At 41.6% G+C, this 16981-nt stretch overlaps 3 protein-coding genes across 3 annotated transcripts; all 3 read left to right on the top strand.

The window, feature by feature from the left end:
* The first annotated feature begins 605 nt into the window (after nt 1–605).
* On the top strand, nt 606–6183 carry LOC119718765 (acid-sensing ion channel 1A-like). The gene is made up of 8 exons (XM_038188174.1): nt 606–1004; nt 1363–1927; nt 2665–2763; nt 3122–3275; nt 3474–3530; nt 3876–4026; nt 4536–4627; nt 5148–6183. Exons 1-8 carry the CDS (start codon nt 727–729, stop codon nt 5285–5287), a joined length of 1536 nt encoding a protein of 511 aa, XP_038044102.1. The 5' UTR covers nt 606–726; the 3' UTR covers nt 5288–6183.
* A 758-nt stretch (nt 6184–6941) lies between these two features.
* On the top strand, nt 6942–7967 carry LOC119744951 (uracil nucleotide/cysteinyl leukotriene receptor-like). Its single transcript, XM_038221174.1, has one exon. The coding sequence runs from the start codon at nt 6942–6944 to the stop codon at nt 7965–7967; it is 1026 nt and encodes a 341-aa protein (XP_038077102.1).
* A 1309-nt stretch (nt 7968–9276) lies between these two features.
* Nucleotides 9277–16019, top strand: LOC119718764 (acid-sensing ion channel 2-like). Its single transcript, XM_038188173.1, has 8 exons — nt 9277–9640; nt 10028–10595; nt 10884–10982; nt 11251–11404; nt 11764–11820; nt 13188–13338; nt 14424–14515; nt 15303–16019. Exons 1-8 carry the CDS (start codon nt 9351–9353, stop codon nt 15440–15442), a joined length of 1551 nt encoding a protein of 516 aa, XP_038044101.1. The 5' UTR covers nt 9277–9350; the 3' UTR covers nt 15443–16019.
* The last annotated feature ends 962 nt before the right edge of the window (nt 16020–16981 follow it).

The raw sequence follows: 16981 nt of genomic DNA, 5'->3' as shown, positions 1-16981 counted from the left end.
AAGGGCACTCGTGAAAAAAAGGCACTCGTGAAAAAAGGGCACTCGTGAAAAAAAGGGCACTCGTGAAAAAGTGCACTCGTGAAAAAGGGCACTCATGAAAAAAAGGGCACTCGTGAAAAAAGGCACTCGTGAAAAAAGGGCATTCGTGAAAAAGGCACTCGTGAAAAAAATGCACTCGTGAAAAAGGGCACTCGTGAAAAAAGGGCACTCGTGAAAAAAAAGGCACTCGTGAAAAAAAGGCCCTCGTGAAAAAAGGGCATTCGTGAAAAAGGCACCCGTGAAAAAAATGCACTCGTGAAAAAATGCACTCGTGCAAAAAGGGCACTCGTGCAAAAAGGGCACTCGTGAAAAAAATGTTGTCATGTATAGCCCCCCCCCCCCCCTCCCACTGTTTGGATTTACGTAGGCCGGCCACGGGTAACCGGTGAAAAACAAACCTGTCTACCTTTAAGCACGGATGAAGGAGTGCCCTTTTTCACGTCTAACCCCCAATCAAATTGACCTTGCTACGCCACTGATTAATGTGCCGGTATGATAATGCTCGTGATCGGTGTGCTCGACATGAAGATTGGACGCTGTACGTATTTTGAGCGTCAGCACAGTGAAATAAAACCTCCATACAGATAGTGAACCTGACAAGAAATTTTTTTACCCGACCAAATGGAAAGTATTGCTTGTTTTGACACTTGACACCTCTTTCATCTGTGTTGATCGTCAAATTAAATCATGGACGCTTGGTATGACGCTAAGGACACAACGCCAGTGATCCTGAAGATCAAGTACCAGCACGCGCAAGGCGGTGCTGACTGTTCAAACAGCTCTGCTCTCCCTCAAGGCTCTGCCATGGGCTCGGTATTGTCATCGGTTGGTGTCCAAGACCAGATGACGAGGCCTACGGCACAAGGAGGAGAGACATTCGCGGTGAGATTAACGGAGTTTGGGGATGCCACCACGTACCACGGGCTCCGCTATGTCATCAATAACAAATACTCACGTTTTCGAAGGTTGGTATGCCGCTCAAAACAAGAATAACCATGCATACTTCAACTGGACTTAGGTTAGGACATCATACTCAGCGGTGTAGTCACAGTCATTCAATCAGTAACTAAGTCAGAGGAGATAGGCTGATCCTTTGGTCTAGGCATTTGTCGTTGCCTGAAAATCGGTTATGGAAAATCTCTAGTCTGAAACACGATCGGTGATTTCCCTAATGGAAATTATATTTCCAGTCATTTCTCAAGAGCTATAGACAACTCGTATTTTGACGATGTTTTAGAATTTTTATTTAAGAGCCCTAGTGCTACATGTTCAGTAACTCTGGATTTGTCTGAGATGGATTTTTTTGTATCCCCCCCCCCCCAGATTTGTGTGGCTCCTCGTGGTCCTAGGAATGGCGACCTGGCTGGTGGTGAACATCATTAAACTGACGCTCTTGATGCTCCAGCATCCGGAGTCCAGCTCCATTTCTCTCAACTACGTGCCTACGATCGCCTTCCCAGCCGTCACCATCTGCAACATCAATCTCCTACGGAGCAATGCCCTGAATGAGTCTGTCCTCAAGACTCTAGCCGAAATCTACGATCCGGTAACCGATTATCACCAAGAGGGCACTGGGGTTGATTTCGGTCCTGTGGACGCCTTGTACCACTACCCCAACGGGAGCGACTCGACGGAGACCATCTTCAGTGCCTCGCATCAGATCGAGGACATGTTGGATCGATGTAAGTGGAGGCATGAAAAGTGCTCCCCAGCCAACTTCACGCAGCGTCTGACCGACCACGGTGTGTGCTACACCTTTAACGACCCTCCGGACGAGAGAGATGTGCTGCAAGTCTCGAACCCTGGAAGTAGTAACGGGCTCTACATGAGGTTGAACATCGAGCAGGATCTGTACACCTATGGAGAGAGCACATCGGCTGGCATGAAAGTAAGTTCCGGCTGGCGGACAAAGTCTTGCTATACCAAAACCAAATTGCTCCGCATCACTGGACGCGTTCAAAGTTTAATCATTTGGTAACGTTGTTCTTGGTCAGTTTCTATGCACACTACTTTGGCGAACTCGCATTGACCTCGAAAAATACGAAAAATATTCAGTAGGAAAATGTCACTGTCGTATAATCAGACAATCGTTATCGTTTATCCTCATCCAATGGTTAAGTCATCAAATCTGACTTAATAAATCAGTAACTTCTGATCATTCGAGACTGTGTACAAGAACTTCAAGTAGATTGTGTGTCGTATTCGACGAATGTAAACGCGAATAGGCCTACTATATTTATGGAGTAGGAAATAAATGACAATACGTGTACTTCAGTGTTGTACTCGAGGTACTTAGTGATGGATCAAGTGCATGTCTTCACAAGTGCATCACAAGTCAACTGGAAATCATCCAGTCTCAAGTCAATCACAAGGTATTAAGAAAGAATTGTGATAAAGACAGATTGTTACTGTTCATCCCTTGTTACTTATGACCGCCGTGATCGACATTTGTGTTCCATCACAAGTACCTCGACTGCAAGGCTGGTCTTAACGTCCACAGCCTCCACAAGTACCTAACCAAATTATGACTTACGTTTTGTAAATGGCGTTCTATCATTCATGCATCTCATTATAGGATGTTGAACATTATGACCAATTTCTGACCGACTTCGTTTGGTATCACAGGTCATGCTACATAAACAGGGCGAGTTCCCCATCGTCAAGGAATTTGCGTTGTCTTTGACTCCAGGCTACGAAATCTCTATTGCTGTGCGAAAGCAGATGGTAGGTATTGACATACAGGAACGAATTGGTCTGATCGTGAGAATGTCCCAATGTGTCTTGATTCAAGACTATAGACAAAGGTATCTACATAAAAGATACTGGCATCAGTAAAGATGTCCGAGATAATAATGACAATGACCTAACGAGGTCAATACGATTTTGACAAATCGTCCTGCAAACTAACAAATCACAGTCGGCCAACAAAGAGCAAAAGTCAAAACTGTTATCAATTAAACCTGCATTTCCTTCGTTCAACCTTCTAATGAAACCCTCCCCACTCCCCAGTATTGAAACCCCTCCCCAATATCCGCCTAAACGAATCGTACATGTTGATTTATTGATTTCTTTTAATACCAAGGTGAAGAGCCTAAAAGCACCGTTCAAGTCTAATTGTACGACCTCCAGCCACCTGAGAGAGTTCCCCTACAAATATTCCGTACCGGCTTGTCATTTTGAGTGTATGGTTCGATTCGTTGTCGACCACTGCGGATGCCGTGACTACAGGTGGCCAGGTAGGATGGTAATGTCGTGTCTTTGATGCTGCAAAGTTTATCAAGTCACAAGTCATTAAGCTATTCAAATCAGCTGACAAAAACTGTCATTTATATTTGTTCATCCATTGCTGCTATAGTCTTCTGAAACAAATTTCACTTCCATGCATGTAAAAATGTTAATGGTTAAAATTATCTTATGTATAATTTCCCCTATAGTCAAAGCACCAATATGCTCCGTTGAAAAGCAAGTGACGTGCGTCTACCAATACGAAGGTGAGGAAAAAGTGGTTTAATTTAATTTGTCGTCGTTAATAATACGTACATAATACTAACAGAATCCATTTGCCACAATTTTAAAAAGCATCGGTACCAAACATCTAGGAAATTCACACAGCGGAACACACACAATTATTCAATATCTTGGCGGCTGTAGTTAAATTTTAACATCAAAATCAGCTAACTTAATAATCCGCACCTTTTAACGCCGTGCTTTGTGTACTGAATGGCGTCACTGAAGAATATCAAATATGTATAATGTATTTGAATGTTCGAGTCACCCGACACTGAAAGAATTCCTGTAATTTAATAAATTTCACTCGGTATTGTCGATTTTTTAAGATGAGTTTGTGTGGGACAGCGATAAGTGCAGCTGTCAGATGTCTTGTGAAACCTTGACCTACGAAAGCACAATGTCGCAGTCATTCTGGCCGGCTAAACAAATTGACCGAGATTTGCGAGAGAAATACGGCTTTTCCCGAGATTTTATCAGGTAAAAAGGCTCGGCCTGAATTTGATATTGTGATTGTGGTTAGTATATCAGTTAGATGGCTAGCAGGTGATTTAGGATAGAGTGTGGTGGAACTGAGGGTCCTAAGGGAGCTTCTGAGCCAAAAAGGCTCTAATTAAGGTCAAATTCGGCGCTCCGGAGCCAACAACAATGTTCACCTTTAAGATGGAAGGAAAACCCAGAAAAGATAGCTCAGAGGAAATCCAAGAATAGCCGGGGAATGGAAACTCAATCCATGTGCAGCCTGGTCTGGATTCGAACCCAGGTCTCTGAGTTGAAAGGCGAGGAAAGTACCAGAACCTGCCTCTCAATTGGATAGTATTTTGTTTTGTTGTTGATTAGCCCGTTTTAGAATAGTCTATGTAATGAGACCATATGACGAAAGGACACCTGGCTAACGGGTGATACTCAGACTAGGTTAAGAACTGGTTGGCAGTAAAATCCAAGAAGGTTAAATACACCAACCAATTTTGGGGTTTTTTTCTCGAAAGGGAAAACTATATGGAGGTGTACGTTTTCATGGAGGAAATAATGTATATGGAAATCCAGCAACAGGAAGCTTACACGCTGGAACACTTCGAGGGTAAGTCCATCCATAAAACATGCGAAATCTTCATGAGCGGGTCGTGGCCAAACTATTTTTGCATCGGTAGCTCATAATACTACGGAAGTGTTAAAGGGACGAAATACAAACTAAAGTCATAATTATGACTTATATCTCATCATTATGACTTAAGTCATTGTTATGACATATATCTTATAATAATGACTTAGTATTAAGTCATATGACTTATATCTCGTAATTAAAAGATATAGGTCATAATTATGACATTTAATAATAAGTCTTTTCTTTCTTTTTTATCAATGCATGTGGTGTTTTTTTGTAAGGCGGCAGAACGCTATGCCCCAATTTATAACAAATTAGCTCAAGTTGTCTACTGATACTCATTCAAAGGGGCCATGTTTTGTCGACCGAAAAATTGACTCTCCATTCAAAACTCTTGGTGGCGCACTACATTGTGAATCGCCCGAATTAGTCTCACCGAATGAAGTGTAATTAAGCTGCTGACTCATCATCAGTCCCTTTCTATTTTTATTGACAGGTGACATCGGCGGCTACATGGGTCTACTATGCGGTATGAGCCTGATCACTCTAGTCGAATGGCTAGATTTCATCGTCATTACCCTGTACAAGAGGTTTGGTTGCTCGAAAAGGAACAGGTCTGGTGATAGCAAAGCTTGAAAGGGAACATTGTACGAGAATGACAGTCATCGAGTTTTGATATACATGTAGACAAATACGTAAAGCAAAAACACAAAATAGTCTTTGCTGACATCTTAATCAAAATTTGTAATTGTTTGCGTCACATCACAAATTTGGAAGTGGTTGAGCAGTAAACCCGTACGTGCTCACATCTGGGCGAAAAAAATTACATGTACATATTAACACGATGCTTATAATGCATGCAGTCTGTAGACTTCTAATCTGTTGATTAAAAAGGACCATAGTTCATCAATTAGGGATAACGAAGTAATATTTACTGATTGGGAGAATGGCAGAGCACATCTGTCAATAAAATAGATGCGGGTCAACGGTCCTCCAATCACATCCATAAAGCGGAGGGTAAGTTACGATAGAAACCCAGAATGCTGACCGCTCATCGCTGAGGGGAACGCGCGCGAATATTGATGGTGATGATGCTGATACCAATTAAATAAATAAGCCATGAGTCGGCATTTCAAAGAACCTGTGTTACAGTGAAATATCTGATCTAGAAACAGCAATGTTGACGTAAATGTAGAGTAAAACCACAATATAATGACCTCAATTGGAATTAAGTCTTCGGTAAGACAATCACCCATGCCACAGTGATACTTTCGCATCTTTAAGAAACTACACAGACGGACGAAACTGCATTCAACATTTTGAGACATACAGAAAACAATCTACTGGACGCACTTCGGATGTCGAATAACAGCATGATAAATAAGCCCCGTGCCAAAGCAAACCACCGAAAATGTCAAGATGGTACGAGACGATTTCCTGCAAGACTATGATGAAGAAGAGGAAATCAGTTAAAGATTACTCTGAGTTGGAGCAGATAAAAGTTTGCAATAGCGAATAAGCAAGATTCTACGCTGATAGCACATTAATTAAATCTGGCTAGGACTGATTTGAGTCCCAGACGCATCGCCTGATGTCATTAACAACGACTTTGTGACGTCACGTTCCTCCTTGCATCGCCTCCGCTACTCTCTATGAGTGATGAGGTTGACTGTTTTATTGCAAATTTTGTCTAAATTAATGTTGTCATGGTAATTTGCGCTGTCAACTTCGGCCTTCAGGCCGCGATGGTAGATTTTTTTAATGAACCGAAATGAACGAATGAATGAACGAATGGATGAGGTTGTTTGAAGTGGTCGCCACTAATAATGGTGAACTCAATCACTGAGTGGCATTGTAAATGAGCTGCATCAGTTATTCCAACTTCCGGGTAGTGCCTAGAGTCTGTCAGTGACTTTCATCCTGAAAATGATAAATGACAGCTCTTTTTTCGTCGCTGAGCATTCAGTATTACGGGGACTTTGTGTGTGCATGAATTGCCAGTGCCAGGCAACTGCATCAGTCGACGCCAGTATATACTCAAGACTCATGCTGATGAGCGGATACCGGTAGGCTTTGTGACTAAAGCTGAGGAGAGCGCGTCTCTCAGCGAACTGACACAGCGCAACTTGGAGCCGAATACAGACCCCTAAACCCCATACAACACTCGTCTGTAATGATTACAAGTGTACAGCGCATTGACCAGCCCGACTTGTTAGAGTTGACCACAGACAACTAAACCCCATACAACACTGGTTTATTCCAAGGAAAGTGTATATACTCCTGCAAGGTCATGGCTTCTAGCCGTGATTCAACGGAGCTCATGATTCAGAATGTCTCGAGTTGTATCACTGATGTGACTCCATTGCTCGAAGATGATTACCTAGATTCAGAGAGCTCCACATACAACCCTATCCAGACAGCTCTACGGACATCTTTCATCGTTCTGAACTCTCTCATGGTCATCATCGGCAATATCTTCAGCTTGACAGTAATGAGATATGTAGACTCCCCTCGATTTCCACCAAGCTCCAAAGCCTTCCTCTGTAACGTCATTGTCTGGGACCTGGCTCACGGTATCTTCTCCATTCTTTACGTCCCGCCTGCTGCTCTGAACTACTGGCCCTACGGACAGTTTCTCTGTGAAGCCAGTGGCTTTGTCTTGATGTTCATCAATTTTTGTTGCGTCAATGCTGCGATTCTCATCACGGTAGATCGCCTGCTAGCTGTGCTGTACCCTCTTCGCCATCCCATTATGATCTCTACAAAACGCGCGCTAGCCATCATCGCGATTGCCGTCTTATTCGCTTTGTCTGCGAGTATTGCAACTTTTGCCGTCAGTGCAGACGTCGCTTACAGCAACGACACCGTTACTTGTTTTGTCCAATGGTCCCGCGTCTCCCCAGCGAACCTTTTTCGACTGATCGTCTGCATTGGATGTCTACTGTTTCTACCGGCGGTTATTTTAGTCGGCTGCTACACCAAACTTTATCTGGTGGCTCGCAAACACGCAAAACGCCTCGCCAAGTTAAGGCGAAACGCCAGCGCCTGTGGGAGGAACCCTGGGTTAACAGTGACAAACAGTCGGGCGCTGAGAATGTGCTTGCTCATCACTGCCACATTTTGTATCGCCTGGACCCCTTACGCCATCGTATCCACCCTGAACTACGTCACAGGAGAGGACACTCATCCATTGGTCGACTTTATCACGTGTTGGTTGTGCCTCTGCAACAGTTGGTGGGACGTCATTATCTATTTTTTCATGGCTCAGGAATTTCGGAAAACTGCTCGAAAACTACTTTGCCGGCGACGGTTGTAAAACTGAGCACACAATTCAGAGTCACTGAGCCATCACTTGTAAAGAAACAATCGATATAATATTGGTTTTGGTTACAAAAAGTAGTTTATCAATCCAAGCTAAACATGTTTATTTTGTTCAGTATTGTAGAATTATACCCTGAGATACAACTTATATAATATGACGATTAATGATGCCCTTAACTTGTGTACACACTGTACACATGCCTATAATTTTTACGAAACGTTTGTTTGGTAATTTTAGGCATTTCGAGAGAAAAACGGACTCCGTGATGTAGATAAAGAAAGAATTTACCAACACACTGCCTCACTCTGGAACTTCTTACCTGTGGATTAAGAAGGACCTTTCTGTAAATAGCCAAACTGTTTTGTAACCAATCTTTGTGTTTATGTTAACACATACCATGTTCAGTACGCGACAGTTTTTTCATTTGCAAATAATATTTAAGTTCCCCATTTCAAAAAATGATCTCATTTATTAGAACTGTAACGCCATTTCCCCGTTCCATTGTAATTTATGTGCATCACTCAATCTTCACCCTCCTGTTTTGAACAAAGTTCCCGTTATTTTCATTGAAATATCGCCGTTTTCTCATTCCGAGACGACACGATCGATCGCAAGGGTCGTCAGCTCAGTCGGTAGAGAGTCGTGCTGATAACGCGGTCGTGGGTTCGAGCCCCATATCGACCATTTCCCCCCTTACAACTCGGTGACACTTTTCTTGTGATTAAAACATGATCAAAATAGGGATGAGATGCAAATTTAGTCTTTATAAGTGGCAAACACGACGTTGACAATAACTTTTGATTTACGGGGCTTACTGCGTATGTTCACTCACTTTTTCCTCAATAGGGCACTTCTTTTTATTTTTATGGTTCTCATATTGTGAGGGCTTGGAAGGAGGGTCGGTCGGTAAAAACATTTTTTTAATGTTATGGCTAAATAAATCGATGCAAAGTGTTCAATGTATGACTGATGTGTAAAGTTCTAACTGTTATTTGCATAACCTTTATATGAACGAAATACAAAACATGGCAAATTCTGGCATATGTTAATCAAAATGATACAAATCTATAAAACAAATCCTTAGCAGCTTTTGACCATTGTGTAGTTACGGGCCCCGTTTCGATAACAGAACTAAAATCCACTTTTTTCGATATTGGATCTGGACTGACCCAATTATAGTTAGCAATGAGAAAGTCGTGGACATGGAGGGCGGGCTTTTGTAGGTTGGATGTCGTGCGTGTTTTTGCCGTCAGCACAGTGAAATAAAAGCTCTCTACGGATAGCGAGCCTGACTTGAAAATATGAACCGACTGAGTGGGAAGTATTGTTTGTTTTGACATCTGAAACCGCTGTCGTCAGTTTTGATCGTCATCATTCATGGACGCTTGGTTGACTAAGGATACATCGCCAGTGATCCTGATCAAGTGGCACGCACAAGCCAGTGTTGACTGTTCGAACAGGTTTACCGAGTCTGCTTTCGATCTTCCTCACAGCTCTGCCACGGGCTCAGTATTGTCACCGGCTGGTGTTAATGTTGAAGACAAGATGACGACGACTACGCCAAATGAAAGAAAAACATTTGCGGTGAGATTTACGGAGTTTGGGGACGCCACCACGTACCACGGGCTCCGCTATGTCATCAATAATAAATACTCTCGCTTTCGAAGGTTGGTGTGCCACTCAAAGTAGGAATAATCATGCATAGTTTAGCTGAACCTAGTTCAGTACATTATTTATACTCAGCGGCTTAGTCATTGTGATAATGTGATTCAATCAGTAACTAAGTCAGAGGAGATAAGCTGATCCTTCGGCAAGTAGCAAAAGAGGTTTTCCGATTTGACAAAAACGGTAAAACATGATTTTCGTTACCTGAAAATATCTCTAAAACACGATCGCTGTCCTCCCGGTAGAAAATAGATTTTCAGTCATTGTACAAGAACTAGTTATTAAGCAGTATTTTGGCTATATTTTTGAATCTTTATTCAAGAGCCCTCATCAGCAGTATCGTACTGTTCAGTAATTTTGGATTTATGATGGCTTTCTTGTGCCTTCAGATTGGTGTGGCTCCTCGTGGTCCTAGGAATGGCAACCTGGCTGGGGGTGAACATCGTAAAAGCAACGCTCTTGATCATGCAGCATCCGGAGTCCAGCTCCATCTCTCTCAACTACGTGCCTAGGATCGTCTTTCCAGCCGTCACCATCTGCAACATCAATCTCCTACGGAGCAATGCCCTGAATGAGTCTGTCCTCGAGACTCTGGCCGAAATCTACGACCACTCTGTACCCGATTATCACCAAAAGGGCACCGGGGTGGATTTCGGTCCCGTGGACGCCTTGTACCATTACCCCAACGGGAGCGACTCGACGGAGACCATCTTCAGTGCCTCGCATCAGATTGAGGACATGTTGTCTCGATGTAAGTGGAGGCATGAGAAGTGCTCCCCAGCCAACTTCACGCAGCGTCTGACCGACCATGGTGTGTGCTACACCTTCAACGACCCTCCGGACGAGAGAGATGTGCTGCAAGTCTCAAACCCTGGAAGTAGTAACGGGCTCTACATGAGATTGAACATCGAGCAGGATCTGTACACCTATGGAGAGAGCACATCAGCTGGCATGAAGGTAAGCTCCGGCTGGCGAGCAAAGGCTTGCTATATAAACCAAATTGTCCCCATCATTGGACGCATTCAGTGGTACTCTTGATCATTATGGTCAATTGCACACGTATACATACTGCTTTGGCGAATTACCCTTTCTGTGAGGCAAATTACGAAAACTTAGGCCTATCCAGTACGAAAAAAGTACCCAGCCAAATTAAGATCTAAGTTAGTGCCGTGCCATTTCATGCATCTCATTATTGGATGATGGACATTATAACCAATTTCTGACCGATTTCGTTTGGTATCACAGGTCATGCTGCATCCACAGGGCGAGTTCCCCATCGTCAAGGAGTTTGCGTTGTCTCTGACTCCTGGCTACGAAATCTCTATTGCTGTGCGAAAGCAGATGGTAGGTGTTGATGATACACAGAAGAAACTAGACAGGATTCTCTGTTAGTATTGATTCAACATTCATTTGAGAGTCATTCAAATCAGTGACCCAGGAACTCTATCCTGACTCATCTCATGTTTCGGAGATACGATCCATGTTTCAAAATCTTGCTCCTATCATTTTCTTTGTTCAACCATTTATTGGGAAAGCAAGACATAAATCCAGTAAAGTATCCGCCAAAAAATGGTACTAACGTGTTGATTTCTTGATAACTTTCGATACCAAGATTAGGACCCTAAAAGCACCGTTCAAGTCAAATTGTACGACCTCAAGCCACCTGAGAGAGTTCCCCTTCAAATATTCCGTGTCGGCCTGTCATTTTGAGTGTATGATTCGATTCGTTGTCGACCATTGTGGATGCCGTGACTACAGGTGGCCAGGTATGATGATATAGGCCTTTTGTTGTGTCTTGTCTGGGATGCTGCAGATTAATTGGTCGATAATGTTTATATAATTGTTGTAGTCGAGTTCACCACAAGTCCATTGTCTAAGTCTCAAGCCACAACTGACAAAAGACAAAAACGCTCAATTGTTTTTGTTCGTCCCTCGCTAAAGGCTAATCATGCGCACTCCTTCGGAATTTGGCGTAATCCTTAGTTCATGGCTCGGCATTCTTAAGCTGTACATGTTTGGCCGTGCGAAATTGCTTTTATGAATGGACGTTTTCTGACAATACATTTCACTTCCATGTGTGTGAAAATGTTAATGATTATATCTGTGTGCATAATTTCCCCTACAGTGAAAGCACCGATATGCTCTGTTGAAAAGCAAGTGACGTGTGTCTACCATTACGAAGGTGAGGAAAAAGTGGTTTAATTGTATTGGTCGTCGTTCATAACACCAACATAATTAAATAACAGAAGCCATTCTCCACAATTTTAAAACGTTACATTAACAACACCAGCATCAGGACAAAACATCAAGCAAATGCAGACAGGGGAACACACAAAATGATTCAATATATTGGCGGCTGTAGCTAAATTTAATAATATAATCAGCTAACTTGATGATCCACACATTTTAATGTCGTGCTTCAGGGCTGTACTTATGTGGCCAATCATCCAACTAGAGATTCAGTTACAAACTCAAAGTGGTCGTGCAGAAAGCTATTTCATTGCATTTGCCCAGTTGTGAATATTTTGAAGTCAGAAAAGAAAAACAAATGTCAGTCTTTCCCGTGGAAGATGCATCTTTTTCTTTTAAAATTAAAATGAATTATGATTTCCTGGGAAGCACTGAATTTCATGATCCATTTTTCCTCAGGCTGCAAAGGCTAAAAACCTGTGAATGGGAATCACTAAAGGCTAATATTATGATGGTCCTGCAAAGGCCGTGAAGATTGTTAATATGTCAATAAATTGCATGGTGCTCTAAGTGGTGGTAATTTGTACAGTCGATTATGACTTAGTTATCATAATTATAGCGCGAGAAAGCATGCACAGATACTATAATACAGAAGAGGTATTTTTCTAAATCTTCACGCATTGCTGGAACGATATTCTCTAAAACTATCCGTGGCTAAATCATGATGATAAATCAATTCGCGCAAAATGATATTGTGGCGCCAGCTAGGCCATGATGGATGCTTGACTATACCTAAATGCAGTGAAGCTCAGCCATGACAATGATTGCAAAGTTGTTTATGCTTGCCAAAAATGTGTGGGCACGTTTCCATTCGATTTTTCAATGAGGGCATCTGTTAATACCTTTCCCTTGAACCTTCCATTGACGTACGTTGCTAGCATTCTGTACCTGACCTTAACAAACAACAAGGTTTATCCTGCGATTACACAAATGGAACCGGCTTTTCGTGTAAACTAGCCAAGTTTGACGCCAATTCATGTGTATTTGTGTTTCAATAAAAAGCTATTCATGCTTAACCCTCTGCAAGTTTTTTTCCCTCGTAAAAACTAGACTGAATATCCTCCACTCGCCATGCACCGATCATAAAGATGAATTGGGGAATCCGGTCCTTATTTCCTATACAAAACTAATAACACGCAATTTATCCTTTTCGAGTAGAACCAGTGTTTTAGCTTTTGGTTACTAACTGGCGTCACTGAAGATCACCAAAACGACACAAGAAGTATGTGTCATATATTGCAACCTGCCGCCTCACTCCTGTAATTTATAAATTTCACACGGTATTTGTTGATCTTTAAGATGAGTTTGTCTGGGACAGCGATGCGTGTAGCTGCCAGATGTCTTGTGAAACCTTGACCTACGAAAGTGTGATGTCCCAGTCATACTGGCCGGCTAAACATATCGACAGAGATATACGAGAGCAATTCGGCTTACCCCCAGAGTTTATCAGGTACAAAGACTCGTATCAGATTTAATGTTATGATTGTATTTTAAGTATCAGTTAGATGCATGGTTAGCAGGTGATTTGGTTTAGTTGTTTCCGGTGATGAAACAAAGGGAAAAAGTACACGTACAGACGCTGTTGCTTGGAAGCCTGAAGAACGTAGACGAAGACGAAAACAAGACTAAGGCAGGCCTAGTATTTGCTGACCCAAGTGGGTCAAATAGGTCGAAGTTTAGGATGGGGGAACTGAGGGTCACAAGAAGCTTCTGGGTCAATAAGGCCCTAGTTTAGACTCAAGTGACGGTCGGATGTTCACCTTTGAGATGAAAGAAATGACCCTGGAAAGATAATTAAGACAACATCCGCAGGTGACAAAGCATCATCGATTGCTGGCTCCAGGGAGTAGAACAACATCCGTCAACACATCTGACTTTCGTGATTAATCATCATTTTCAAGAAATTGCTCAAACACATCTGTTTTAAATCAAATTAACCTAATCTTTCTTGTATATTTGCTGTTTTGCACAGCGCGCTTTCATCTGTTGAATGTTAATCTATGTTATTATTATTATTATTATTTATTATTATATTTATATGTGTAAAGGTACACTAAGCAGACACGTTATCGTAATTTCTTCGCACGATGGGAGACATCGGTCTTCATGTCTCTCTAATGCCACATTCCCCTTTAGAGGCACAATTCTACTGTCGCAATTAGATTATATTTGTTGCGCGAGGTCTAAATATTAAACATACCGAAATTCGTGGAAAAAGGACAAGGGAATATTGGGTTAGGGCACATTGAAATTTGAAAAATTGTGTGCACAAGTCTGATGGGGATGTCTCCCAAATGTCCAATCCAGGGTAATTATATGCCACCCTGGTCTGGATTCGAACCTGAGCCTCTGAGTTGCAAGGCGAGGGAAGTACCACAAGTCCACAACCTTCCTCTCTCAATCGCCCTTTTGGATAACATTTTGTTTTTGTTGTAGATTAGCCCGGTTAAGAAGTGTAAAATCGAAGACGCTCTACAACCTTGTTACATGTACCAACCAACTTTGGGATTTCTATTTTTTATTTCTCCTTTAAAGGGAAAACTACATGGATGTGTACGTTTTCATGGAGGAAATAATGTATATGGAAATCCAGCAGCAAGAAGCTTACACACTGGAGCACTTCGAAGGTAAATTCAGTTCATCACCATCTAAACCAGTCTTCTTGACGTGCTCAGATGCATGTTTGAAAACTTACCACTGAATAAATCTAGATGAAGTGTAAAAGGTGGTGTGTTTTTCTGATGGGATTGGCTCGTTTGCTCCATAAACAGCCATTGATAAATTGTGCAAAACACACTTAGCGGTTGTGTTGGAGCAGTCTAACGGTATCTGAGTGCCCAAATGGTCCCTTGATGAAGTAGCTCATAGTCCAAAATAAAATCACTCGGGATCTCTGCTTGCTTGTGGCGACCCTGAAGGTCGGACTCTAGTGATAGCTCTACAACCCACTCTATCCATCACACAGGTCTTGATGTTTTGCCCAATTAAGCCCGTATCCTCTGCTAGGAGTTGTATCCTCTGCTTTAGGTGGCTGGTCTCTTGATCTCTTTCCATGTTTGGGTTGCCATAGTAGAACCTTGGAGGCAGCTTCATCCTTTCTCCTATAATAGCACAGTGTCCTGCAAATCTCAGCCTTCTTGTTCTAAGCCTCTCAGAAAGTAGTCCTAGTTTCCCATACAAGTCTTTATTGGTGGTATGTGCTCGCCATACCACCTTGAGTGCTTGGCAAAATTCAACCACTACACACGAGATGAAATTGAAAAGGTGTTGTGTTTTTACGGGTATGGCTAGTTTGTACCATGATCAGCCGTTTATCGGTTTCTGAGTGCCCAAATCGTCCCTTGATGAGGTAGCTCATAGTCCAAAGTAAAATCGCTCTGGATCTCATCAGTCCCTTTCTATTTTTATTGACAGGTGACATCGGTGGCTACATGGGTCTTCTTTGCGGTATGAGCCTGATCACTCTAGTGGAATGGCTAGATTTCATCTTCCTTACTCTCTGCAAGCGGCTTGGCTGCTCGACAAGGACCAAGTCTGCCGATGTCAAAGCTTGAAAGGGAACACTTTATGACAATGACACTCATCGAGTTTGACATGGTGCAAATTTGATTGAGACGACTATTAAAATAAAAAGCACACAGCTTTCTTCATCAAAGTATAATTATGGGTTTTTAGACTTGGTTTTGAAAATCAAAATATGGGTTTTTAAAGGTTTCCTGAGTCCCAAAATATAGGACTTTAGGGTACAATTTTTCAGCATGAAGTAGAGGAACTAACCTCAAGTTCTCCACTCAAAATAGAGATGATAAGCAATTTGTAAGAGTTCCGGATGTCTGAAACAGTTGTAAATAATCTCAGCGATGTTTATTGACAATGTGGTTATTTTGGCATTATGATAACTAAATTGTGGGTCAGTATGAGTTGTATTTATTCTTACAATGTTGGTAAAAAGTATGGCAGAATAACAATGTAAATTTTAAAAAAGGTTATATGGGTTGTAAAAATATCTTAGAGATGTATATTGAAAATGTTGTTTATTTTGGCAGTATGATAACTAAATTGTGGTTCAAGAGATTTTTAAATTTCTTAAAATATTGGTTAAAAGTATGGCAGAATAAAAGTTCCCTTTTTTTTAAAGTCATATGCCCCCTCCAAATAAAATAGGCTCACCAGTTGAAATTAGGTTTTGTATGACTTTGTTTTAGAATTGAGGTGAAACCCGAACATAAAAATGGGGCATAAAATTTGTTCTTGTGGGTGAACGTTTCTGTCATTGAAGTGATTACAATAATAAACAGTTGAGAGCAGAAACAAAATAGGGGACAAGACAAGATGCACCTCCTAAAAACACATGAAGAAAAGCGTGGATGGGAAGGGGCTGGGGACGGGGCAGGGAGCCGTTGGCTGCGTACCGTAAATATATCAATGTTTTTTTTCAAATAATTATGTACTCGTTATGTAAGATTAATCTACTAGTAAGATAATTCAATTCAATTTAGTGATTGAAACAAAACATGTCTCGCAGTTAAAAAAAACACCTGAATTGTACATGTGAACATAATATGATCTTTAAAAATATAATACATTTGTATTTAAAACACAATATGATTAAGTATAAAAAAAAAAACCTGAACATTGAAATTCATAATCGGGTTGCTTGACATGAATTTTGTATGTAGCGTGTGTTTTTTTTTGTCGGCACAGTGAATCACCTTTTTTTCGCGCGTGTAAGTAATTTATCACACGCTCAGGGACAGCGAAGCGTACCAATAAAGAGGCTTTCTCTGATGTGTCGTCTTCCATCGATAAGTTCATAATTTATGATTAAGGATTATTTGATGATACGCTCAGTGTTTCAGGTAGGCCTGCATTTATTATGCAAATGTGATCATTAAAGCCCTGCTCTGAGTGGTAAAGTCTGTATAGTGGTAAAGGCATGGTTATATTGTGCTATGGGTGTGCATATACGTGAACTTACTGTGAAAATAGAACGGTCCGTCCCTTCTCTCCAAGGGTCACAAGTTTTAATTTAGTGCCCAAGTATGTTCTCATTTATTATGAGAATACATTACGGGTAATGGTACCTTTAAAAG

The sequence above is a fragment of the Patiria miniata genome, unplaced genomic scaffold (genome assembly GCF_015706575.1).
Source record: "Patiria miniata isolate m_02_andy unplaced genomic scaffold, ASM1570657v1 HiC_scaffold_7, whole genome shotgun sequence".
Taxonomy (NCBI): Eukaryota; Metazoa; Echinodermata; class Asteroidea; order Valvatida; family Asterinidae; genus Patiria; species Patiria miniata.
The sequence above is the reverse complement of the archived record's forward strand: the minus strand, read 5'-3'. Positions and strand labels throughout refer to the sequence as shown.

Coding starts and splice junctions, on each gene's coding strand:
- LOC119718765 (XM_038188174.1), top strand. CDS start 727: ATGGACGCTTGGTATGACGCTAAGGACACAACGCCAGTGATCCTGAAG. Junction 2,764..3,121: donor TTGCTGTGCGAAAGCAGATG/GTAGGTATTGAC, acceptor TTTAATACCAAG/GTGAAGAGCCTAAAAGCACC. Junction 3,276..3,473: donor CCGTGACTACAGGTGGCCAG/GTAGGATGGTAA, acceptor TTTCCCCTATAG/TCAAAGCACCAATATGCTCC.
- LOC119744951 (XM_038221174.1), top strand. CDS start 6,942: ATGGCTTCTAGCCGTGATTCAACGGAGCTCATGATTCAGAATGTCTCG.
- LOC119718764 (XM_038188173.1), top strand. CDS start 9,351: ATGGACGCTTGGTTGACTAAGGATACATCGCCAGTGATCCTGATCAAG. Junction 11,405..11,763: donor CCGTGACTACAGGTGGCCAG/GTATGATGATAT, acceptor TTTCCCCTACAG/TGAAAGCACCGATATGCTCT. Junction 11,821..13,187: donor GTGTGTCTACCATTACGAAG/GTGAGGAAAAAG, acceptor TTGATCTTTAAG/ATGAGTTTGTCTGGGACAGC.